This window comes from Tachyglossus aculeatus, chromosome 5, assembly GCF_015852505.1.
Source record: "Tachyglossus aculeatus isolate mTacAcu1 chromosome 5, mTacAcu1.pri, whole genome shotgun sequence".
Lineage (NCBI taxonomy): Eukaryota > Metazoa > Chordata > Mammalia > Monotremata > Tachyglossidae > Tachyglossus > Tachyglossus aculeatus.
The window spans coordinates 91,600,215-91,626,951 of NC_052070.1; the positions used below are offsets into that span (position 1 = coordinate 91,600,215).

The following is a 26,737-nucleotide window of genomic DNA, read 5'->3' on the forward strand; positions in this document are numbered from 1 at the left end:
TCTAAAGTTATATATTAGGCAGATGGCAGAGCCTGGGTTTAACCCATGGCTCTTGATTCCCGGGCCCATGCTCTTTCCACTTGGCCATGCTGCCAAACTGTCTTAACAAACTGATATCATAACTGAAAGCATTAATCAGAGGATGGGAGCTTTGATAGAGTAGGGTAAGGTCAGAGGTCTTGAAAAACTAGAAAAGAAAATGTGACTGTTAGAACTACAGAGCTGTAAGTGACCTAAATTGTAAAATCTTAAATGCTGAAATGGCCTAAGTCTCTATCCCTGCCTCCTACTGTCATGCACTCTAGTTATCAGGTAAATTTGACTTAAATTTAAGTGAGTGCAACCTGGGCTCTGGAATGGTAATGAATGTGGAGTTAATGTGTCAAAATGGAGCCTAACATCAGAGCTAGTTAGAAAGGGGAAATGTGTTATCTCAGTCAGTCCCAAAATTATGACCTGATTCAGTCTGTGGGCACCAGCTCACTGACATTGGGGTCCAAGAGCACAGTACTCAGGTCCATAGCATCTCAGAAGATCATTTTGATCTTTGGTTGTCTCTGGGAATAGTGAATCCCGAAATGGTTAGAGCAGTAAGGAAGTAGTGATATAACTTGCCAGTATCTGGAAGCTTGCTGTTCACGCTATTATAGTCACTTATCCTATCCTGCCTAGATTACTGCATCAGCCTCCTTGCTGACCTCCCAACTTCTTGCCGCTCCCCACTCCAGCCCATACTTTGCTCCGCTGCCCGGATCTTCTTTCTACAGAAACGTTCAGGACACATTCCCCTGTTCAGGACACGTTCCCCCCACTCCTCAAGAATCTCCAATGAGTGCCACCTCTGTATCAAACAAAAACTCCTCACCATTGGCTTTAAAGCAGTCCGTCACCATGCCCCTCCTACGTCACCTCGCTTCACTTCTTGTATAATCCAGCCGGCATACTTAGCTCCTCTGGTGCTTACCTTCTCACTGTGCCTCGATCTCACCTGTCTCACCTCTGACCCTTGGCCCACATCCTGCCTTTGGCCCGGAATGCCCTCTCTCCTTAAATCTGCCAGACAATCTGCCCCATTTTTCCTCATCTTCCATTCCCTTCTGCGTCACCCTGACTTTCTCCCTGTGTTCTCCCCCTGCCCCCCAGCCCCACAGCACTTATTTATATATCCATAATTTTATTTATTTTTATTGTTGTCTGTTTATTTGTATTGATATCTGTCTCCCCCTCCTTCCCAGAGTGTGAGCTTATTGTGGGCAGGGATTGTCCCTCTTTATTGTTGTATTGTACTTTCCCAAGCACTTAATACAGTGCTGTGGTACAGTAAGCGCTGCTTAAATACGATTGAATGAATGAATGAATGAAACAGGAATTGTAGTGAGTCCAACGGGCAGGAAACCCATTTAAATAAAATCAGATGTTAAATAGAAATGCTGTCATTTAATTTGCCAGTGTATTTTCTGTAATATTTTTACAGTTCATTTTCCTCATAATAACTGGCTTTCCAGCAGCTTGAAAATGCCTTAGGGAATAGAGGTCATGGTGGAATATAGCTTTTCTCACTTATTATTATTATTATTATCATCATCATCATCATCATTATGCCAGTTGAGTGCTTACAGTGCCAAGCACTGTTCTAAGCTATGGGTAGAAACATCACATTGGACAATCTCTCTCCCACGTGGGGCTTGCAGTCTAAGTAGGAAGTAGTAGGATTTAATTCCCATTTTACAGATGAGGTAAACTTGTACTCTTCTAAGCACTACTCTCCCAAACACTTAATATAGTCCTCTGCCTAAAGTAAGCACTCAGTAAATACAATTGATTGAACTGAAGCACAGAAAAGTTAAGTGACTTAACCAAGGTCACAAAGCAGACATGTTAGAGGGGGCACTAGAACCCAGGGCCTATGAATCACAGACCCTTGCTCTTTCCATTGGGCCCACTCTGCTCCCTCCTTTTGGAAAAAAAAAAAAGCTTCCTTTTTTTTATATGAGAACAATAGCAATCTAATAGATACCCTTTCAAGTGAAACTGCAACTCACTTTCTCTGGCAATAGCCATGTTGTGTAGGTGGCTAAGGATTTCCTGTATGTTTTGCAATTTTCAGGGCCAGAGAAGGTATGGGAGAACACTGCCTATGGTCTGAATAATGATATAGCCTGCAATTATCTAACTCAGTGATTTCTTTCAACATTCATGGCAGCATTCCTTCTTGCAAGGCCCCATTTTCATCCTGTATGTTGAAAGTCAAGTTGCTCAATAAATATTATTGAATGAATGAATGAAGTGAATGAAAGTCCCTGAAGTATTCACTTGTGAGTTAATGAAAATTAACAAATGTATAGCAAGAGTAAGAAGAATTTAATTTCCATACATTACTGAAATCCAAAGTATTAAGTATTGCATCATGATCTTATTTTTCTTTTCATGTAAGTTCATATAAAGCTGTGTATTTCCTTAGTGATTTTCGTGGTTATTATGGGGTGGAGGACAGGGCAGTCAGTTTTAACTCATATTTCCCTGGCTCCAACAATATGAATTGAACTCTACCCACTTGGTTTTTCTTTTTCTTGGAATGGGAAACAACTTTGCAAAGCTTTTTCTCAACGTTTTGTTGTCTTGAATGTAGCTGTGTGAGAAACAGAATTAAGGCAGATTTTCTCAACTTAAAATGGAAGAGAGTGAACTATCACTCTTGCCTTTGAACGTTTTTATTATTACGAAGATGGTTCCCAGTTCAATTGCTAAGTAAAACAAAATAATAAAACAGGCTGGAAAAAGTATATGGGAAACTGGGCCCCTGCTGTTGTGAAACTAAGTGTCCCTAATCCTGGGATGAAAAGGAGTACAGGATGGGAGTCTCCAGCCTTAGTTTTCATGATGAGATCTGAATTTAACAAGCATTGTAGAAACAGTCAGACTGTGGCAGTAATTAACATATCCTGACTTCAGCTCTTAGCCTTTGTTTCAGGTTGTTCTAATTGTTTGCAAAACATGTTCTTTTTTTGTCACTTGCCAGTACTTGCTCTCTGGATACATAAAACAAATAAAGCAAGAGATTTTTCCTTGCGAGTTAAAAATGTTGCTTCTTACGTCATTCCTTGTTTCAAAGACAGGTTTAAGGATGAGGATGCTCTGTTGAACTTTGAAGGAGAGTTGTTTTGCATATGAATCAACATTTCAGCAAGGTGGCTATGAAGCTTTGGTTTTCTGAAAGAAGGGAATGCTCTGAGTTTCCAGGTTCCAGTTTTCAGTGTACTTAAATCTTGCTTTTTGGTTGAGGTTTGTGTGGTAAAGATTTATATTCACTTAGAATTTAAAATTGCTTGGCCAATTTCTTGTTTTATCTTGTTGGATGCAACTGGTCATGAAGTTGATTTTGAATTGGTGCAGGGGGTGGTATGTCCTGAAGGCTGTAGTTTCCAATTCTCTCTTTAGCAACCAGAAGTTGCACATGGGTATGGTATGTAAAACATGTTGACTCATGGATGAAATTGTTGGAACTTGAATGTAATTGGATTTCTTTACATTTAAGGGCTTCTTGTGGATATTGCCTGAGCTTTCATGCCAAGGATTGCATGCCAGACTGTTCTTCAGAAAGGAAGAGATTTCTGTACTGTTTGTATATTGTCCATCTCTCAACCAGTCATTCAATAATCAGTCTACTGAGCACCTGCTATGTGCAGAGCACTTTACAAGTTACTTGGGAAAGTACAAAATGGAAAACACAAATCCCATCCTCAAAGAGGTTACAGTCAAGGAGGAATTACAGAAACCCTCTAAATTGCTGATAGGAGAGGTAATAGAGAATAAAGGATGTGTTCATAACTGCTAAGGGGGTTGAGGTACTATAAATGTGTAGGTAGACTCTAGGGGCTGGTGTGGCAATTGGGCAATGTAAAGTGGGGAGATCAGGGTAGGCCATATTACCAGAAAGTTTTGAATTTTAAAATATGCATGACGTGGAAGCATCAGATAAGGTTTTAAATGTCTGACTTAAGCAGTGGCCTAATTTACTAGCGCAAGAAGCATCCCAAGATCATCGTTAGGACCCTGAATGCACAGGTCAACCCTGGATCTGTCCTTTAGGACCCTCCCTTCCTCCTGACAGTTACTCTCAAAAGGCCCAAGTTTTGGGTTTTTAAAAAAATTGTAAACCCTTAGAATGAATCAGAGCAGAGCTGGTTTGGAAGTAGGAAATGCATGGTGACCATGGCTGGGAGGTCTTGTGGTCAGACCAAACTCCAGCCTGGAGCCAGTAGCACCTAGTGAGGGGATTGATTGCTTTCTTGATTGAGAGCTGCTCAGAGACTGTCCTCCAAGAACCAGACACTCTCTGACTTCAAAAGAGCCACAGTTGGTCTTTTGTGGCTTTAAAAGGCTGAAGTAAAACCAAGCTTGTCGTATGACTCATATTTAGCTTATGGAGAAAGGAAACAGTCAAACATGGTACTGGAAGAAAAGAATAATATGGCAATTCTCATCAGTGTCAATTCAGCAAGATGTGAAAAAGTTTTAGTAAATCCAAAACTGTTATTTGCATTAAAGAATCGTAAAGCTGGAAGGAAATTCCAAACGCTATGTGCAACTCTGATACTGAGGCAGATCTATAGCATTGAAGAAGACATTTTTAAGGCTGATGAAAGTGTTCACAGTATACTATATTTGTGGTAAAATAATAAGATGACTATAAAATCTTATGGCCTATAAGGGCTACCTGTGTGGTTTATAGAGGAGCTCTTAATTCCCATCTGAGGGTATCAGTTGGATACCTGTGATGATAATTTCTTAGTGGCTCAGAATTTATTGGTGGTTTTTCTGTTTTGGGGGTCTTATTTTGCCAATGGTGGAGGGGTGGGAATTCCCGAAATTGAAACCAACCTTTATAACATACTTTTTAAAAACAGTTTTCTCTTTGTTCTGCAAGTCACCTTTAATAATATCCATGTTCTGTTGATGTGCTCTTAGTTTATTTTGATATAAATAACACTAGTGTTTGTGTAGTAGCTTTTTTTTTTGGAGGGTGTTGTAATTCATTCCCCCGAAAAAAAGCCCATTAATTGAGCCTTTTTGACCAGCAAGTCCATCTAAAAGAAATATGAAAACGTGAAATGTGTATCAACAGCTGTACAATAGTGGGTATTTAATGTGGACTTACAGTAGGACGATGTATCAGTAGCATTGATTCTCGGTCCAACACCAGTTAGGCATGTAATTGCCCAGAAATGGTCCCTAACACCAGTTTTAAGAGGTGCTGCCAAAACCACAAAGCTCGGGGCCTCTCCCTCTGAATTTGGCCTTCACTTGGACGAAACAGCTCCTAGTTTGTTCCTCCGGGACACAGGCCTGCCTTGTTAGGAAATCAGTGAAGTTTGGGAACCCACAATACCTCACATAGCTCTGTGTACAGTACAGAGACTGGAAATCGGGCCATAAGCATGAGCAACCAGACAAGTTACAAATATAGAATACTCCCTCAATTCCACGTTCGTTAGTCATGGAGGAACAGTGTGAGTTCTATAAACTTATAAGGAATATGCAAACAGTTCTGAATTTAAAATAACTCTGTAAAAAAAATTTTAGTGTGAGAAAAGAGTATGTTTTCTAACCTGTCATTTAATCCTCTGTACTAGAGGCAATATCGACTGATTTTTTTAACGTATTTTGGTCAGTGTAAGGAGACATGACAGAAATCAAAACAAAAGTTCCATTTGCAGATGCACCATAGCACTTAGACTATCTGTCACCCTTTCTCCATCTTCCCATTAGTTTCTTCCTTTTTTTGTGTTTTTTTTTTTGGGGGGGAGGGTGGGTAGGGAGCTGGGGAAAAGAAATGTCAACAGTGTTTTATGTCATTTGGTCCTGAATTATCCAGTAAAGATTTCCATCTCTTTTGCACACATAGTAAGCACTCAATAAATACCATGGACTGATATACAGACCCACAGCTCCTGTAAAGTCTTGTAATAGTGTTCCCAGTTCTCTTTGGTTGTTCATTAAACATTCGATCTGTTTCTACCTAAATTTTCGGCACATCCTGAAAAGTAGCAAAAAGCAAACAGATAAGGATAGATTTTTTTTAAAAGACAGAATAGTTTTAATGTTTTTCTTTTCCTAGGCAGTCCTTTAAGAATAGTCTTGATATTTGGAGAGTGAGAGGAAAGTCAAATTCCTACTAACATTACTTAACTCCTAAATTTATTCCCTTCCTTTTCCCTAACCTCCGTCCAAGGAAATCCCTCTCTTGATTCAGTATCAGACTCTATTGGTGTGTCAGATGGTTAATGTTATACAGATTTAAGTCCATTCCACTCCCTTCGGCAGGCAAGTGAGCGTGCTAAAGCTGAAGCGGATGAGTGTTTCAAACCTAGTGACCTTTCCTCCATAGATTCAATTTCCGTTATGTTTTTCTAGTATCAAAAGGACCGAGTAATTTAGGTCAGTTTGATGAAGTTATCAAGTCCTCTTCTTCCTTTAGAATAAATCTGGAATGTGTTTAGTGTCTGGAGTCCAGCTGGGTTCCCGCCAACTGCTGACTGATTTACATGCTGTTCAGTCACTATATATTCATGGAAAAGTGTGCAGTTGCCTGTTCTACCACCTGCAGCACTTGAAAGACATTTTTTTTAAGAAAATAAAAAGTGTAAATGCATGTCACCTACAAATAGCAGCCCTTCTAGCTTTCTTCCCTTCTTGTTTCATGGTTGGGTACAGTTTTGCAAGAATAATTCTGAGTGTTGGTGTGTTTCTTTTTTTTTACTTTCAATAATTCTATGTTTTATGATTTCATATGCTATTTTAAAGTAGGAGCAATTTCTAATGGTCATCCAACAGAGCATGTTAAATATGCTTTCTTCCAACAAGCCTGTGTTCAGTTTTGTTCCGGCCTGTGCCTGGGATGCAGTTATTGTTCTGCACTATGACCTTGGAAGGAGAGGTCTCTAAAACTTGCAAATGAAATGTTTATAGGATAGAATTGGAGCAAATGTGAAACCTTCTTGATCAACTTGTTTGTAGATAAGGTTAGAGTACGTGTGTGGGTGTTGGAAGGGAGGTGTGCCTCAGTTATGTTTGTATACCAAACTCATACCATGGGAAGGCAAAATAGACAGTGTTTTTTCCTCTCGCTTTCAGCCCATCTCTTTTGAATGCCAGCTACAGCATCCTGAGTCCTGCTGGGCAATGTACACTGCGTTGCAAGAGAATGAAGCTCATATTGTTTGGTCTCATTATTAAGGCACGTTTGTTTCACCTAGGTAGTCATTGGGTATAAACGTGTTTTGTGAGAAATTAAGCCACACAGCATCTATTGGTCTGGTTTCTGAACTGCTGAACCACTTTTGCCATAAAACATGAGCTGTAACTGGACCCTACATATAAAATGGATTTTTTTTTCCATTTGGAGCATAGCGAGGAGTCAGTACCTCAGACTTTAAGTAGTATCCTTCAGTGTTCTGGCTGCTGAAAGTAAGTAAGAGGCTTATTGGGTGTATGTCATAATAATAGTAATAGTAATAATAATAATAATGATGACATTTGTTAAGCACTTACTATGTGCAAAGCACTGTTCTAAGTGCTGGGGAGGATACAAGGTGATCAGGTTGTTCCTCTTGGGGCTCAGTCTTCATCCCCATTTTACAGATGAGGTAACTGAGGCCCAGAGAAGTTAAGTGACTTGCCCAAAGTCACATAGCTGACAGTTGGCGGAGCTGGGATGTGAACCCATGACCTCTGACTCCAAAGCCCGTGCTCTTTCCACTGAGCCACGCGTTTCTCTTAAAGCGTCTCCTTAAAGCAAGTAGGAAGTCCTGTGCCTTTAATATGTGCCTAATTTGATGTGGTTTTGTGGTGAGAAACTATCTCATATACCAGTCCAAAGAATAAATATGCAAACAAGACTACTCGCAAGTGGAATTAGTTTTGAAATGTTCGGCCATGTGTGCAGGTGCCCCAACACCCTTCCCTTTCCTCTCCCCGTCCTTTCCCCTAAACTCTTTTTTTTCTTCTCTTGTGTGGTCAGGAAACTGTTGTCATCTTTCAAATAACCAAGAAAGGCAAGTGAGAATTATTGCAAATGATCTAGAGACCATAAAGTAGCCAGGTTAACGGCCTCAGATTCTCCCAGTGCACAACTCTTTGAAAATTGAGATTTTTAAAAATGATCTTGACCATAGGGAGTGTAGACTGACAGAAAAATATTTATTTTAATCATGACTAGGAAGGACAGAGTGATTAACTCCTTAATCCTTCTGTGGGTGGTGCAGATGTCGCTATACTTCCGAACGGAAGAGCCGGTTTGGATGTCGGGTACACTATTCTCAGTAGTTATCGTCTAAGTAATGCCCAGCTCTTTTCCCAGCGTTAGCCCCCCTGCATTATTGTGGTCATCTTTATGACCTAGGCCTTAATTGGCTACAACAGAAGACGGCCTTTTGTTTTGCTGTAAAATCATGAATCTTCTCCCCCTGGGATCTCACATAGCAGCTGAAAGCTTTGCCATTTGTCCAAGCCTAGGTTTCCCCTCAATTGATACAAAGCTATTTGCATTAAACCTCTGGGTCTGGGCTAAATTCCTTTGCATTTATTCTTTCTATTTTGGAATATCAATATACTGATTTAAATTGCATCATGATTTGGGATTGATTAGCATTTCAGTAATTGTGCCATAGTTGCATGTGTCTCCGCTTTGCAATATCCTGCGATGATATCATGTGTGTGTGTATGAGAGAGAGAGAGTGAGCGAGCACAAGCCAAAAATCCTCTTATTGTTCATGTGTCAGTGTATTGTCAGTCAGCTCTTTTGCAGCATCAACAAATAAATCCAAATTGAGTTTAGGAAGGGAAAAGGGATATTGTCCATTGAAACTTAAATCTAAATTTTTTTTAAGTTCAGGCAATTTGTCGGTCACATTTTTTTTTGCTTCCTGTTCCCATTGAGGGAAGCTGACATACTGTAAAATGAAAGTGGATTCATCATTCTTTTCTACGCCTGCCCCCCCCCCCCCCCAGTATCAACTGGGGGGAAAAGAGAGCTGTTATAGTTATTTCCAAGTAGTCTCTTTGAGGTATTGACATATAGTGCCCTTATGTTTTTTAATGATTTCTAATAAAAATGAAACCATTACAGATCTGTAAACTAGTCATATGTCCATCGATTTCCTTTTTGAATCTTATTTGAAATTTCTTTATACCCTCCACTTCCTCCTCCTACTGTTATAATTAACATAAACAAAGCCATTATTGGTTCAGGCCAGTGGTCCATCTAGCGCAGTATTCTGTTGCTAACCATGGCAACATGGTAGTTTGAGAAACATTGTAATGGTTCCTTTACTTGACATCCCATTGTGATGAATTATCTAACATACTTGACTTTCCCTCTAGTCACCCATGTATGTACCACTCATCGCTACACTCTAAGATCCTTGAGTGTAGAAGTCGTGTCTGCAGGTAGAATTGGACTCTCCCAAGTATGGTACTCTGCACAAAGTAAACACTCAATAAATACCATTGATTGATTACATTTATCCAAAGTCTTCTTGACCTCATTGATATTTTCAACCTGCCCAATTCATGTAGTAAGGAATTCCTCATGTATCTCAACTGCTTTGTGAGAAAATTTACCTTTGTTTTGAAACTATCTTCTTTATGTTTCAGTGAGTGCCTACCTTTTTATCCTATGCTGTGGGGTTTGGTGAGCAACAATTCTGATTCCACCTTGTCCACGCCTATCTTAATTATGTAGATTTCACTTCTCTCAGGCATCATCTTTCCAAACTGCAGAATCCTCGTCTTCGCAGTCAGAAGCTTTCCCATCCCGCTAATAATTTGTTACCTTTCCCTCTACTTTGAATAGCTCTATTATGTCCATCCCAAGTAGGCTTAGCAACTGTTGAAAGTGCATTTTTCCAAACATTTGATGGCTTTCAAACTTGTTTTCTGACAATTTCACATAGTACAGGCTGGCATTTGGGCATTAGTTGTAGCCCCTCTTTGGCCTATACACAGGTGAAGCCAAGTGTCCATTCTGTAGGGGCAAGGGCTCTGCGAGGCTCTGCAAACCTAGACACACAGGGTAAGGAGGGAGGGAGGGAGGAACATCGGTGGCACTAGAAATAGTTTTTGGAGCCATAATTCCCTTCTCACTTCTTCCCTTCTCACTTCTTCCCTCTATCACCAGGTTCAACCTTCACAACATTATTAAAATCTGCCCTTTCCTTTCCATCCCAACAGCTACTACGTAAATCCAAGAACTTATCCTACTTATCCTATCTTGCCTAGATTACTGTATCAGCCTCCTTGCTGACCTTCCTGCCTCCTGTTTCTCCCCACTCCAGTCCATACTTTACTCTGCTGCCCGGATCATTTTTCTACAAAAGCATTTAGTCCATGTTTCCCCACTCAAGAACCTCCAGTGGTTGCCCATCCACTCCGCATCCAACAGAAACTTACCATTGATTTTAAATCACTAAATCACCTTGACTCCTCCTACCTCACTTCACTACTCTTCTACTGCAACTCATCCTGAATGCTTCATTCCTCAATTGCCAACCTACTCACTGTGCTTAAATCTCATCTAACTCACTGCTGATCTCTAGCCCACATCCTATCTCTGACTGGAACGCCCTCCCTCTTCATGTCCAACTCTCCCTACCTTCAAAGCCTTATTGAAGGCACATCTCCTCCAAGAGGCCTTTTGTGACTAAGCCGTCATTTCTTTTTCTTGTATTCCATTCTGCATCACCCTGGCTTGCTCCCTTTATGCACTCCCCCCTCCACATCCAAGCCCACAGTACTTACTTACATATCTGTGATTTATTTATATTAATCTCTCCATCTAGACTGTAAGCTCATTGTGGGCAGGAAATGTGTATGTTATATTCTAATAGTGTACTCTCCCAGGTGCTTAGTACAGTGCTCTGCACACAGTAAGAGCTCAATAAATACAACTGATGGATTCCCTGTCTGCCTCTTCAGGACACCAAGCTCTCTTATTTCAGCCCCCAGGGAAATTGATCCAGGGGATAAGAAATAAAGGTATTTAAGAGGAAGGGGGAAAGATGAGGAGCGGGAGGAAGGAAAGGAGGAGGGAAAGGAAAAGGAGGAGAAAATGGACAAGTAGAAACAGAAGGGAGAAGGTAGGACATGATTGACAGGATGAAAAAAGGGGGAAAGTGTGAAATATTTTCCTTTCAACCAATCAGGCACTGGTATTTGAGTGCCTCCTGTATGCAGAGCACTGTATTAAGCATTTAGGAGAGTATAATACAGCAGAGTTGGTAGACACGTTCCCTTCCCACAACTAGCTTACAGTTGAGACCTTTCCCAACTCCTCTATCCCCATATTTCTTTCCCCACTTCCTCTTTCTTCACTTTCTCTTTCCCCCAATATTTAGCCAGACTAGTGAACAGCCCTGGTTGCATTGTTTGAAAAACAGGATCAATCTGTAGTATTTGAGTGCTTACTGTGTGCAGAGCACTGTACTGAGCACTTGGGGGAGTACAATATAGCAAGCGTACTCCCTGCCCACACTAAGCCTACAGTAGAGAAGGGGAGACAGACATTAATATAAATAAATTGTGGATGTGTACATAAGGGCTGTTGTGCTGGAAGTTGGGGATTAATAAAAGGAGCAAGTCAGGGTGAGGAAGAAGCGAGGTGAAGAAAAGGAAAAGAAGGCCTTGTCAGGGAAGGCCTCTTGGAGGAGATATGCCTTCATTAAGGCTTTGAAGGTGGGGAGGGTAATTGTCTGTCAGATATGAGTAAGGAGGGTCTTCCAGGCCAGAGGCAGGGTGTGGGTGAGAAGTAGGTAGCAAGATAGACGGGAGAGAGGTTATCATTAGGAGAGCAAAGTGTGTGGGGTGGATTGTAGTAGGAGAGTAGCAAGGTGAAATGGGAGGGGGGCAAGACGATTAAGTGCTCTAAAAGATGGGGGATGGAACGATGACCTCCACAAGCTGAGAAGATGGGACACCTGACACAAGTGGGGGAACATGATGGCCCATGGAAACTTTTAGCTGGCACCCAGGACCCGAGGAGGAGGTGTATTGCTCTATTGTACTTTCCAAGCTCTTAGTACAGTGCTCTGCACATAGCAAGTGCTCAATAAATGCGATTAAATGAATGAATGAGGTGACAACAGCAGATGGCTCACCTGTCATGCTTGCGGCCACTGCATCAAGTGAATTATCCCCTCACCGTTAGGGAGGTGCACTCAGGTTCCAGGCTGCAGCACCATCCTCTGTCCTTCCAGGGTTTGGTGCTCCTAGTTTTCTACCGTTGCCCCAGCTACCGCGACTGACCCTGTGCAGCAGTACAGAGAGCAAGCGAGAGTCTTCCTGCCACTACCCGTGTGCTGGCTGCCCATGGATATGCATACTAAGATCTTTTTATGGGCTTTAAGAAAAGACCAATCAATCAATCAATGGCATTTTTTGATTGCTTACTGTGTGCAGAGAACTGGACTAAGCGCTTGGGAGAGCAGAGTTGATAGACATTGTCCCTGCCCACAAATAACTTATAGTCTAGAGGGATTGACCAAATGAACAAATGACTAATTTGAGTTCATTTTTAATGGACTGTATCTGAATTTATGGATGGAGTTGCTCTAAGGTGAGAAAGCCATACGTCATAGAAGTGCAGATGTATCACAGTGTAATATAGTGGCAAAATTATGGTCCTGTTTTAGCTTCCGGTTTGAGAAGAGGTTCATAATTTGTTTTTTTTTCTCAACACGAACAAGATGGGAGATGGATGCGTTCTTCCATTTTTGTGGGGTATCTACACTGCCTTTGTTTGTATATTGGAGGGACACTCCGAACTTGAACCAAGTCTACTTGTGTAAAAGCTTGGTTGGAGCTTGTTTTGACTCTCGCCTGGGATTACTTAGAAACTGCATTTATTTGGTGGGATTTCCCTGAAGCTCTTACTTTGGTAGATAAAGAAAGGAAGCCGTTCTCACCTAAGTGTTGCAGCTATGCATTTCTTTATATGGATTTTTTTCTTAAACCTTCACAGCTGTGGAATTTTTAATTTTATCCTATCATGTAAGGATTGTACCAGCTTCGGATCAGCCTGCTTTTCATTCTCAACTGAACAACTTAAATCGCTTCACAGTAATGAGCTGGAATGAAATACCGATCTTCTCCAGGAGCCCAGAATTTTTTGTTCTTCACGCCACTTTGTTTCACATGATAAATGTCTTCGAGAAAAACAAAAAAATAGTGGGGGGTGGGAGAGTTGGTGGTGGAAGAGCATATATGAGAGAAAAGGAAGGAAGGATTGTATGTCATTTTACAGGACGAAGGAGAATCTTTAAAAAATATTTATCCCATGCTTGGCAACCTCCAGCTTACCCGCGTGTGACTGGCCTCATGCCACCATTGGCGGAGGCTAGTGCTTGACTTTGCCAGGAGTCTGTATTTTCACTCCCCGTGACTGAATGTTTATTCACCTGATTGCTGCACTCTATTCTTTGCTGAAGTCATGGCGTCCTGAAGATAAGGACGCTCTGTCTGTCCAACTGTAAAAACAGTCAAGTTATGATGTCAAGTTACCCAGAATATACCCCTCCCCATCTCTCCCTCCCAACACCACCATCCCTTTCGTTCTCAGCAAAACTGGGCATGTGTGAAGAGAAATAATAGGGCACATTGTGATGCGGGCAATTTTTGGGGGCAGGGTGTGACGTGTGTGTGTGTGTGTGTTCTTCCCCCCACCCAGGAAGATTCAAAGATCTCAAAGTGAGTTGCCATGGCAACTTACTGTATCAAAGCATTTCAAGTTCCAGTTTTTAGGCTTACATAATAATTTTAAAAATAATTTTTTGGTTTCAAAGTTACCTAGTTTAGACTTTGGGATGAATGAGCAAAGTAGAAACTTGCAGTTGAATTCACTTCATCACAGTTTTATTGGCTCACCAAAGGGGTAAGCAACTAAAGTTTACTCTTCCTGGTGATCTACTGCCTCTTGTCCATGTTTGTAGAAGTACTAAATTTGAAAAGTCATCAGAAAGGAGAGTAGTCTTGTCAACCCATGTCCCCCATAATATCGAGGTGTCTGATGCAGGGCAAAGGCACACGCTTGTCTCGTCGCACTGCTTCCAGGCAGATTTGCAACTCTGTTGCTTCCCCCAACCTCTAATTTATTTTAGTCTCTGGCTCCTCTGTTAGAGTGTAAGGACTGGAATCATCTCTACTAACTCTATTATGTTTTTCCAAAAGCGTAGTACAGGGCTGTGCACACAATACACCCTCAAATACTATTGCTTGATTGGGTTGTGCCTGACTACATTTAGCCCCTTGAACTGTGGCTTCAGCAGAGTTGAGTCAGCTGTGTTTGGTTAGTCAGGGAAGCAGGGCGAAGGAGGATATGGTAGGAATTGCTTGGATTGTAAGGTGTAAAACCATTCCCTACTGCACTAAAATGATGTTTTTGTTATCATTTCTATAACATACCATGCTTTGGGGGAAGAGAGTAGATGCATCTTCAGTTTACATAGGTTGTTTCAAGAACAAGGATGTTGCAACGAAATAATCCTTTGTGTTTTTTGTTGTTTGTGAGTACAATTCTGTTTCTCTTCTTTCCCATCCCTTGTTACATAAGCAGTTCAATGTCAGGATTACTTTAGTCTCCATTTAAGAGATTAATGATATTACATGGTTTAACAAAATATTGTTAGAAATGCTCACTAAAGAAAAAATACAGATGTTTCAGGTGCCTGGAATCAAACCGAAAACTGGCTGCCCAATATAATTTTTTCATCTCTCCTTGAAAAATAAGTAAATTACTTTAAAAGGTGAAGCTTACCAAAGACAGTAGTCTTTATCCAAAATGTGTTGGAATGCTTACAATTTTAAGACTTTCTGTATCCTTTTGTATTAGGCCCTGGGTACACACCCAATTGCTGGAAATGCTAAAAGGCAAGGATACCTCAGATTGTTGTATGATAGCAAAGGGATTAGTCTAATTTTTCCTTAAAGTCGTTACTTTTTTTCATTTTCTAATTCATCTGCATCATTTATGCAGCAGTTTGGACCTATTCAAATCATCTTTATAGCATTAACTATGACCTGTGTTCATGGAGGAGTGGGACACCTCCCCACCCCCCCACTTTGTTTTTCAGGGTTATGAACTGGAAATCTTCTAACTGAACTAAATCTAAGTTTTGGCACTCGAACAGAGCAGCAATCCATCTGTTGTCGAGACACACTGCCCGGGGTTTTTCAAGAAATCCCTTAATAGTCCTGAACACTAATAACATTTATATATATTAAGATGAGACAGGCAGTTTACAGCAGTCTGCTGGGGTTGTCATACAGGAATCTGGGTAGTGCTGGGCTTGCTGTTCCACCTTCAATCAATCAAACAGTCATTTTTTGAGCACTTACTATGTGCAGATCACTGTACTACTCTTGGGAGAGTACAATATAACCGACACTTTCCCTGCCCACAATGACCGTACAGTCTAGAAGGGGGCTTGCAGTCTAGCTCTTTGCTCCCATTAAGACTTGCACCTCAGAAAGAGACAGTAGTTATTGCACATGTACACATGCAACATCTTTTAGCTTATGAAATGTGTGTATAGTTTGTGCACCGTTTAGCATAATATACTCCTCTCACTGCTCCTTTCTTTTAAGAGGAATCTGCAACCCTTGTGTTAGTTTCACAAGTACCACTGTGGTGAAGAACTCCAGCAATGCCATTAAAAACACCTATTTTGCTGAATTTTATATTAAAGCCACCCATAAAAATTATATCTTGGATTCATTCATTCATTCAGTTGTATTTATTGAGCGCTTAATGTGTGCAAAGCACTGTACCAAGTGCTTGGGAGAGTATAGTACTACAGACACATTCCTGCCCACAACGAGCTCACAGCCTAGATGATAATACTTACATTGGAAAGGAAAAGAACAACGCAAGGTAAAATATGGTTGGTGGCCATTTTTGTCTCCATGATCCAGAGCTACTGAATCCCTGAACTGTGTATTTTCAATGAGTTGTGCACATCTTTTTTTTGGCAGGGGGAGAAGAGGGGAGAGGAATTGAGGTTCAATTCAGTTTTTTTTATTTCTTTATTTGAATATTCCTTGTGTCATTTTAGTTTATTTGCCATTAATGTCTATGTGTGTTACATTCTATCACTTACTCTTACCTTGTGAGCCCATGAAGGATATGGACCATGTGTATTTCCACCTGTGTATTCTACCTCATCGCTTAGTACAGTACTCTGCATAGAGTAAGCACTTAGTAAATACTATTAATACTACTTATATATTGCATAAATAGACATTAATTTAAGGGGGGGGAAAAACAAAGTACGTTCAGGGCTGGTACTAGCAGTTTGGCATAATTTGCATGGTGGAATTCCATGACCTGGGGGTTTGATTTGAGAAGTGGTACTAACTGCTAGTCTCTCCTTAACTACTTCATGCCTCATTTTCCTCATCTGTAAAATGGGATTAAATACCTCTTCTCCCTCATACTTTAATTGTGAGCCCCATGTAGGACAGGGACTGTGACCTGACTGTCTCATATCTACACCAGAACTTAGCACAGTGCTGAACACACAGTAAGTGCTTTCAAATGCCACAATTCTTGTTGTTTTTGTTATTATTGTTATCATTTCTATCATTATACCCCACCCCCTTATTCATTCATTCAATCAATCATATTTATTGAGTGCTTACTGTGTGCAGAGCACTGTACTAAGCACTTGGGAAGTACAAGTTTGCAACAGTGTGTACCCTTATGTGCTTGAGCCCAGGTGACTTGTTCTAGGATCAGAAACTGGGGAAGCAGCATGGCCTAATGGAAAGAGCACTGGCCTGGAAGTCAGAGGACTTGGGTTCTAATCCCAACTCTGTTAATTGCTTTCTGTGTGATCTTGGGCAAGTCACTTCACTTGTTAGTGCCTTAGTTTCCTGAACTGTAAAATGGGGATTTAATATCTGTTCTCCCTCCCACTTAGACTGTGAGCTGACTAAGAATATATATTATTTGCTATCCCTTTTTTGTAATGTGTGGCTGAATATCTAGTATCAGGTTAGTGATGTCCTTTTTAGTTCTGGACCTTGAATGACCTTTGCTTAAATTTAAACATTGCTATAACCCTAGATTTTTAAGGTATTTTTCTGTCTCATTTTAAAAGCTGAAAATTATTAGAGTTAATCACGGTACTTATGAAGTGTGTATTGTCTGTCAGTTGTTGTACTAAGCCCTGGGATAGAAGGAAACACAATAGATCAGACATGATCCCTGTCCCAAATGGGAATCGCAGTCCAGATGGGGTTAGACAGAAACAGTGGTAAGGGTGGATTGCAAATAACCAGCAAAGATGCCAATTTAGTACAGTGCTCTGCACACAGTAAGTGCTTAATATAATATGATTGCGTGAACAAACTAAGATGGCAGTGCTAAAACCAGTAAGAGATTCCCACTGCTCCAGAAAATCGGTCCTTGGGAATAAAACATTTCAGCCTCCTTAGGGTTGTAAAGGTTGTTAAGGAAGCCTTGTGCTCTTCTGCAGTGCTGTGGTAGGCCATCCAGCCTAATTCAGAGCCCTACCCATCCCTTGCTTTGTTGAGGAAGGGTCTTTCTGGTTTCTGGTGACCCAGAGCACTGATAGAAGCAGGTGGCTGCATGAAGCCTCATATCCATTAGATCACAAGTTCCAGGGACGGGGGATGGAAACATTCAAATTCCCTCGGCTGTACCTCCACCCCCTTGCCCCCGGCATCTAGGGCAGTGTGTCAATCCCAGTAGGCCCTCAACAAATACCATTTTTAATTGCTTGACTGAAAAAGTTGAAACGTTTTTTGTGTTTTTTTCAAATCCTGGCCCTTGTTTTGCTGAGGTTACTATTCCAGCCTAGCAGAACCCATGGACATTTCCAAGAGGGACCAATACGGGAAAGTTTCGTTTATTTGTCTTTTTATTGTACCTGAATGATGTTAATTAGCAGAATGCCAACAATGCAGTAAAAAATAAATAAAACTATACAAAATGAAATCCATATTTCATATCTACGGGTCAAGCTAATGTGGTTGTGAATTTCAACATTTAAATAAGTGCTAACATCTTTTGAGGAAACACCCGTGAATTTGTATGTTAAAGGTAATATTTTCACATAGTTTTAAAATATGCTTACACATGCCTACATACCCACACTTTTCAATGTTAACATTATAATGATCAGTTGTGCATGAACCACTTAACATCAGTATGTAACTATGTGCTGGGAATGGGAAGTTGCCTTTTTCTGTCTAGGAAGCGTACTTCATTTTTACAGGATTTGGAGTGAAATTTTGAAAATATAAGAAGCAAACTTCTGAACAGTGTAGAAGCGGTGAGGCCTAGTGGAGTCAGTCAATCAATCTGTCATATTTATTGAGTGCGTACTACTGTGTACAGAGCACTATACTAAGCACTTGGGGGAGGGACTGGCATTCAAGGGACTGAGTTCTAATTCCAGTCTGTCATTAGCCTGCTGTGCGATCTTGGGCAAATCACTTTACTTCTCTGTGCTATTTCCCTCATCTATAAAATGGGGATTCAAAACATTTCTCTTTTCTACTTATACTGTGAGCCCCATTTGTGACAGGAATTGTGTCTGACTTAGTTATCTTGTACCTTCTCCGTGCTTAGTACAGTGCTTGGCACCTAGTAAGCGCTCAACAAATATAACAGTAGTAGTACTGCCTCTTTGGGGTCACTTAGATCATGAGTTCAAGTTTATTGCATTATTTTATGAAGTTTTTAATCATATTTTTTGGCCAAATCTGTAAAAGACTCATCTGAAATATAGTGTGGAAAGAAAATACCCTATTGAAAGAAAGTCTAAACAACAGTACCAGGGTTAACAAATAGAATGCAGGACATAGTTAATAATTGTGGCATTTGTTAAGGGCTTACTATATGCCAGGCACTGTAATAAGCGTGGGGTGGATGCAAGTAAATCAGGTTGGACACAGCCTCTGTCTCGCGTGGAGCTCACATTCTTAATCCCCATTTTACAAATGAGGTAACTGAGGCACTGAGAAGTGAAGTGACTTGCCCAAGGCCACCTAGCAGACAAGTGGTGGAGCCGGGATTAGAACCCATGGCCTTCTGACCGCAAGGCCCATGCTCCATCCACTGCTCCATGCTGCATCGTTTTGGTTAATCTTGCCATCCAGAGATTTCTTTGCCCCTCTCCATTTGTGTCCTATTTCGGAGAGAAATTTCTCCATTTTGCCCCAGAAATTGTCTCAGAAATAAGGGGGGTGGAGAGATAGATGTCGAATCTTATGTAGGTCTTCTCCTGCTGTTTTCACAAGAACTCAGTGATTTCCTTTTTCTTTCCACAGTGTGTCCTAGTGTGTGTGGGAAGCGAGCCTGCACGGATCAGAATGAGTGCTGCCACCCTGAATGCTTGGGGAGCTGCAGTGCACCAGACAACAGTACCGCCTGTGTGGCATGTCGTCATTACTACTATGAAGGAACTTGTGTGCCCACCTGCCCTCCAAATACCTACAAGTTTGAGGGCTGGCGCTGTGTCAACAGAGACTTCTGCTCCAAAGTGCCAGGTCCCGACATCAACGAGTTTGAAAAGTTTGTGATCCACAATGATGAATGCATGCAGGAGTGTCCCTCCGGATTCATACGAAATGGGAGCCAAAGGTAAGCCAGCCCCTGGACTTAGAAAGGAAAAAAAAACTCATTTTGCCATTTCCAAATGGCAGGTGAAAAGCAGAGGATCGATGCAATGCTCATGTGAAATCGGCTTCCTAATTTCCAAGTTTTAATCCTCTTACCTTTTTCCTTGGCCACTGTTTATTGTTAGCAAGAGGCTGTATGGGTGGGCCAAAATTGTAATCCATCAGTGGTATTTATTGAGTGCTTACTCTATGCAGAGCACTGTACTAGTGCTTGGCACTATATGTTGCCAATTTGTACTTCCCAAGCACTTAGTACAGTGCTCTGCACATAGTAAGCGCTCAATAAATACGATTGATGATGATGAGAGTACAATATACAATACAACAGAGTTGATAGGCATGTTTCCTGTCCACAACAAGCATGCGGTGTAGAAGATTTCACTCCTTAAACTTCTAAAAGTAAAGCTACCAAATAGCACCAAGAGATAGTTTTAGAAGATGTATGTGTGTGTTTAGAAGATATATATAAATGTGCATATATTTGTGTGTGTGTATGTGTATATATATATGTATATATATAACAATTTTGAACTAAATACTAGCAATATAACTGTATTTGTCTCCCCTCTGCTTCCCTGTTGTGCTTTTACAAGCTGCTTTAACTGTTTTATCCTGACTTATGATTTCCTCCTATCCACTTTTGGTTCAGATATTCTGAGAATTTTCAATATAATAACAACTGTGGCAATTGTTAAATGTTACTATGTGCCAAGCACTGAACAAAGGGCTGGGGTAGATGCAAGATCTTTAGGTCCCACGTGGGGCTACTGCCTAAGTAGGAGGGCTGTGGATATTGAATCCCTATTTCTTTGCAGTTAGGGGAACTGAGTCACAGAGGAGTTAAGCTACTTGCCTAAGGTCACACAGCAGACAGGTGGCAGAGCTGGGATTAGTACCCAGGTCCTCTGATTCCCAGGCTCATGCCCTTTCCACTAGACTATGCAGTTTCCCTGTTATCAGTCCAGAAGTCCAAATTCCCAGTTATCTGATGGAAAACTGAACTGTCCCCAAGAAATTTTAAGTCCTGCTGTATGCTGTCATGCCAGAAAACTCTAATGCAAAATGGTTCATCCCATGTTCATGTTCATGTCCATGTTCATCCCATAAAGGTCTTTATGGTCTTATGTGAAATCAGTTTGATAAGCCTTTAAATACATTAATATAAAATATCATAGCTGATGGATCTGCATTCATCTGTCGAAACTGAAGGAGTCATACCTCAAGATTCAGTAAGCATGTGTGTTTTTGTTTCTCAGGCTTGGTGTTAGCCAGTAGCAAGGAGTGAGATTCTTTCAGCATTCAATCTCTACTGAATTTGAATGCTTCTCTCCCAGCTCTGTGACTCTTTGTGGTTTGTGGTATATTGTTCTTCAGCGTTTGAAATAGGAGCCCACTACTAAATAATAGAAACTCCTTGCTTTATTGTCCGCACAGATAAAGCAACTGTTGTCTTAATTTACAGGTTTCTGTGAACTGTTGAAGAAACAAGTTCAGACTCCCTTTATTGTGTAAAGGACAAGTCTGTGTTTGCCAGACAATTTTCTCTGCCACCTTTAGAAGCAAAAATACCTGCCGTTTAAGATCCTTTACCTGGTTTTACTAGGGTTGTGATTGCAAAACCTGACTTTTTGATAATTTCAGTCAGTGGTGTCACTTTATCATCATCATTTTTGAAGGGTTTGCTGACTTTCGTAGACACTTTAGTGGCGTGTCACCCTCATTCTAAGACTGAGCAGCACTCTGAGTGCATCTAGTATTTCATTTTCCACAGGTTGCTTGTTTCTAGTGGGAGTAGCTGACTTGTCCTCCAGTCTTAATTTACACAGGTCTTTTGGAGTTATCGCAGTTTTTGCCGGAAAACTAACATGGTGCTTTGCTGCTTGAGTGAGGATTTCCCTCCTCCCTTCCTGCTTTTGATTGAAGTTCATGGTTACCCTGCTCTAAAGCAGAGCACATATCTAATGGGGTAGCAATCAAGCGGTCAGTCATATCCACTGAAGTTCTTACTGTGTTCAGTGCACTGTACTAAGTACTTGGGATAGTACAGTACAACAGAGGTTGTAGACACGTTCCTGGCACACAGTGATAGCAAAAGTCATGAATAATAATGTTGAAATACCAGAAGAAGGACCCGGGTTTACCTTATTTTGTGGGGTATGTTTTCTCTCCAACAGCATGTTCTGCAGCCCGTGTGAAGGCCCTTGCCCCAAAATCTGTGAAGAGGAGAAGAAAACCAAGACCATTGATTCTGTAACATCAGCACAAATGCTGCAAGGGTGCACAGTCTTCAAGGGAAATTTACTCATTAACATTCGGAGGGGCAGTAAGTAATCCCTCACGACCTAACCATTTTGTACAGGAATCACTTGGTTATGGTACTTGTTCTTTTGGTGAATCACTACCAGTAGAGTGCCCTAGGAAGGTAAAATTCCCATTGAAATACTTGTCCATTGCCTTCTTTCTGGCTGAACTCTCACTGTTGAGTTCTGCAATACTTGGCATTCTTCCTAATTGAGGTATTTGCAAGCACGTAAGTATATCAGGTATTTTGCCGTTGGCACAGGCTTTCTCTGTGCATGGGGCCACTAAAGAAATCTCCCAGGATTCCTCATTATTGTGATGGCCACATCTTGTGCAGTGGATACATGTCCTAACATAGACAACTCTTTAGTTGGGATGTGTCATAGGTGTGACTCATAAAATGGGAACATTTCAACTCAGCTCAGAAAACCTTCCTAAAATTATTTTTTTCCAGTTCAGTTTGGGCCCTACCTCTGAGTTAAGGTGGGGAAAGGTTGACTTTGTGCACCCAGATGTATGGAGAGTCAACAGAGTTGATGTTCCAAGAATGTGGTTCTAGTCACATCAGTGTATTTTGTAGTCTTAGCTACAGAAGGGTATATGCCGTTTTGATTTGGGAATCTCTAGCTCATGGATGTGAGCTATGGTGATCCCAGAAATATTTGTTCCCTAAGAACAAGATCTAGGGGTGTGACATCCCCACCAGTAATTACTTCAAGGTGGACACATGGCACAATATCTGTTCGATGGCACCTGTAACTTCTCCAACCAACTGGTCTTCTATAAGCCTTCCAGAAGAGTGACAGAAACTCTTCAATTACGGAGAATATAAATTCTAAGACAGCACTATTCCGTCTAGATTCTCTGCTAGTTTTATCTGGTCAACTGTAAAGGCATCGACCAGATGAATTTATTTCTTGGCCACTGAAATGAGAGCATTGAAAGTGCAATTTAGAGTACAGGCCACTGAAGAACAGATGTTTCACCCACCATGGGAACTGAACTCTGCTCCTCTGATCCTGCATTTAGAAAATACTGTGCATTTGCATAATATCATAATGCAAATCCTTCAGATTTGTTAATCTGGGGTATATGGTAGTATTTTGGCATTTCAGCAAATGCAAAGTATTAAGAGCCTTACCTCCATCAGCACAAGAAACTACAATATCCATGTCCTTATAAATTCTCGAGTACACATGCAACATCCCTAGTTCTTGCCAAAAGAGTGACTGTTGAAAGCTCAGAATTTGTTACTGGCACAAGTAAGGAGTGTTCTTTAAGAGGGAGGCCCATCGGGAGAAAAGTTATGAATGGAGTCTTAACAATATCTCATTCTTCACCTCTCATTATGTCACTTGTATTGCTTACTTATTCTCAGCATAAAAATATTAACTAAGTGTGACAGCCCTGCAACCAGTGAATTGCTTTTTCATCTTTTAATTTAGATAATATAGCTTCAGAGCTGGAGAATTTTATGGGCCTAATTGAAACAGTAACAGGATATGTGAAGATTCGTCATTCTCATGCCTTAGTCTCCCTGTCTTTTTTAAAGAGTCTGCGATACATCCTTGGAGAGGAGCAACTGGAAGGGTGAGTGCTGAATTGGTTATTGGCATGCCATGTTCTACGGTTACAAAGCAAAAAACTATTGTTCTCATTAAAAGGTTAATGTCTTGGTGTTCTTAGTATTTTTAAAGTATTCTCCTCCTTAGGTAGGGTCTCCTTATTTTGTTGTATTTTTTTTTCCTCTCGCAACATGATGACCCCTCTGTGACCGAGCAGTGGAACATACTACATGACACTCTGACAGATCAAAGTCCCAAATGACCTCACCTCAAATTGTATATTGGGAGGGGGGGGGCAGCCAAAAGGTTAAAACTCCAGTCACTAAAACAGTTGGCTACTAAGGTTTTACATTCTGTTACCCATCTGAAGTCATTTTACTGCTGATAAATTTCTGGGAGTGGAGAATAATCTACCCCACAAAGAGTTTGGCTTTATGTTTTATGCTTCTATGTCCTCCAAAAAAGTGGACATTTTCAGCAATGATGGTCTTTGGCTACTGCCTAAATTTGTGTTGTGTCTAGAACAGAAACTTTGAAATAACAACCGAAAGTGCAGCCAGGGACACACCCTTTGAGACCAGCAAATTGACAGCTTTGAAGTACAGTAAAATAATTTCCCAGTGGAAGTCATCATTTTGACCATTCTTTCATTCCCTTGACATTATATTAAAATCGTGGTTTCTTTACCTTTGAAGAAACTAGTTCAGAAGGGTGGGCTATTCCATTCGGTTCTTAAACTAAGATTAACTGGATATTTTTGTTGATGAATTTAGCTGGAATATTGCTATATAGATACTTCTAGTGATATCATTTATTAGGTGTTACAAAATAGCTGGTCATTTGTTTTGTATAGAAATCGCTGATACTTGACCACATTTCTAGCTGACTTGGGCCAACATGGCTGTGTGTGTGTGTGTGTGCGCATGTCTTTTGTTTTCTGTCTCTTTTCATCCCTGATTTTAAATAGAACAATTGCATGGGATAAACTAGAACTTTGAAAAAAGCAGAGACTTATCTATTAATGAGGGAAACTTTCAAATGAGAATTTGGGGAAATAATTTCTCAAAGAGGTGAGAAGGTCATGGGAAAGGTTGCTTCTTTCTGATTTATCTGCCCCAACTGGATAAAGTTACACCATAAGGGATTCTTCACAACCTCCCTTTTTTTTCTCAGGCTGGTCTTTGGTCAGTCTGGAATTCTTAAAATTCCATCATCTGACAGAGCTGAAGTTAAAGGGCACTTCTTTCTATCCTTGAAAAGAACACTGTCCTCTTCAATGGGAGCATAGGTTCTTTGGGAAAACTAGTTTCTGATTGCAGAAACTATGAGGGTTGTTACTTTCCCTTAGCACAGTGCTGACAGTTCACTGGAAATTTACAAATGAAATATTCTGTCATTTTTATGTTATATAAATGAAATTTAACTCCCTGATCAAGTAGGGATTTTTCTTGTACAATACTGTGCATCTGTAAACTTATTTGATTTAACAGACTGAGGTATGAAGTCTTAAGAATGGAAAAACAAGAATTGGGAAATGGGGAGGAGGATTTGGGCCTTGTCATTGGGAAATTAACTTCGGTAGAGCCATTGAATTTCTCCCAATCCCATTACTTGGCTGTGAAGTACCTGATAGTTTGTTTTTCACCTTTTAAGCAGTAGGAAAAGAGGTTTGTTTTTGTTCCATTCAATGAATTTTTACCAATTAATTTAGTAGTCATGGACAGAGCAGTAAACAAAAGTCATGACTAATGATGTTTCATTCTGAGCCTGTTAAGTTTATAGAGTAAATATTATTGCCAGGATGTTCTAGAAGACCTCAGGTCCTCTTTCGCTTACTCGGTTTTGCCAGTCAGTAGTTTGGATATTTGGATGGCATTAAATAAAATAAATTTGAAATCAGTGATATTTCTCACACCCTGCAGCAGAAATGGTTCCAGGAAAGGGAATTTCTAGACAGAACTCTTCTTTTAACCCCACCTCTTCCTCTCACTGAATTCATCTGCACTCACCTCTTCCTTTCAGTGACTGCCCCATCCAGACATGGGAACCATGCTGAAGCTGGTGGCTGGCACTTCAACCGTCATTTTCTTTCCTCACCCTCTTTCCTTTTCCCCATCTCCCACCCCAGGCGAAGGGACTGGTTCTACATGAACCATCCAGAATCACTGAGTGAGAGTGGGGGCCTGGGGACGTGGTGGGGTGATTTGGAAGCCCCCAGCCCGAGAAACCCATACCATCCTGCCCTGCCGTGCCCCACCACCCCCACCACCATTTAAGAGGAAAGAGAATTGGAAGTCAATAAACTAGTCCCTTCCCCTTGTGACTCCCCCTTCACAACCAGCAGACCTCTGCTCTCGCCGTCTTCAAAACCCTTCTGTAATCAAGTCTCCCCCAGGAGGCTTCCCCTGACTAATTTTCCATCTCCCTGATGTATGTTATTCCCAACTCACACTTTGCCACTTCCAGATCCCTTATGAACGTAAGTACCCACCTCCTTGACACCCCCCCCACCACTTCCCCCTATCTGTAATCTCTTTTGTTATCTGCTTCTCTGTCTAGATTGTAAACTCCTTGAGGGCAGGATTCATGTCTGCTAATTTTGTTGTACTCTCCTGAGCACTTGGTACAGTGCTCTGCTCACAGTAGGCACTTAGTAAATACTTTTGATGGACTGATTGCTTGGAAATGGATTGAAAAAAAAACAGTGAAACAGACCACTGCCCGTTTTTCAGAAGCAGGATCTGGCCAGGTGGGCAAGGTTGATTTTCCCAGGGAAAATGACAGCCCACAGGAACCTTCCCCTAAATGATAAGGCCCAGCAATAATGTTGAGTTCTTCCTGCCTGCTACCCTAGTGTGGTGGCTACCCTTTACAACAGGCATCCAAATATTCTTACTAGCCAATGAACATGGCCAATTTTTAGCTTGCTTTAGCTTGTTTTACTGTTCTGTCACTGAATTTATGGGCAGTTGACAACCCTTGGTAGCACAACAAACCACTTTGGGTAATGTTATTGTGGGTTCAACTGAGTTGCGTAAGGAGAAAAAAAATTTTTAAAGGAATATAGTACAGGATGATGGTCATGCCACCCAAATGCACAGTCTGTAGTCTTGTGAGTAGTTCAAAACCTTAGGCAAGGCACCAATATTTTTCTTGAATGTGCTAGGCAGGTT

At 40.9% G+C, this 26,737-nt stretch overlaps 1 protein-coding gene across 1 annotated transcript in view; it reads left to right on the plus strand.

The window, feature by feature from the left end:
* Positions 1-26,737, plus strand: part of IGF1R (insulin like growth factor 1 receptor) — a 327,353-nt gene that overhangs the window by 234,822 nt on the left and 65,794 nt on the right. Inside the window, exons 3-5 of the mRNA XM_038746228.1 lie at positions 19,348-19,660; positions 21,873-22,021; positions 23,445-23,589. Coding sequence (XP_038602156.1) covers positions 19,348-19,660; positions 21,873-22,021; positions 23,445-23,589 — 607 coding nt within the window. The remainder of the gene's footprint in view (positions 1-19,347; positions 19,661-21,872; positions 22,022-23,444; positions 23,590-26,737) is intronic.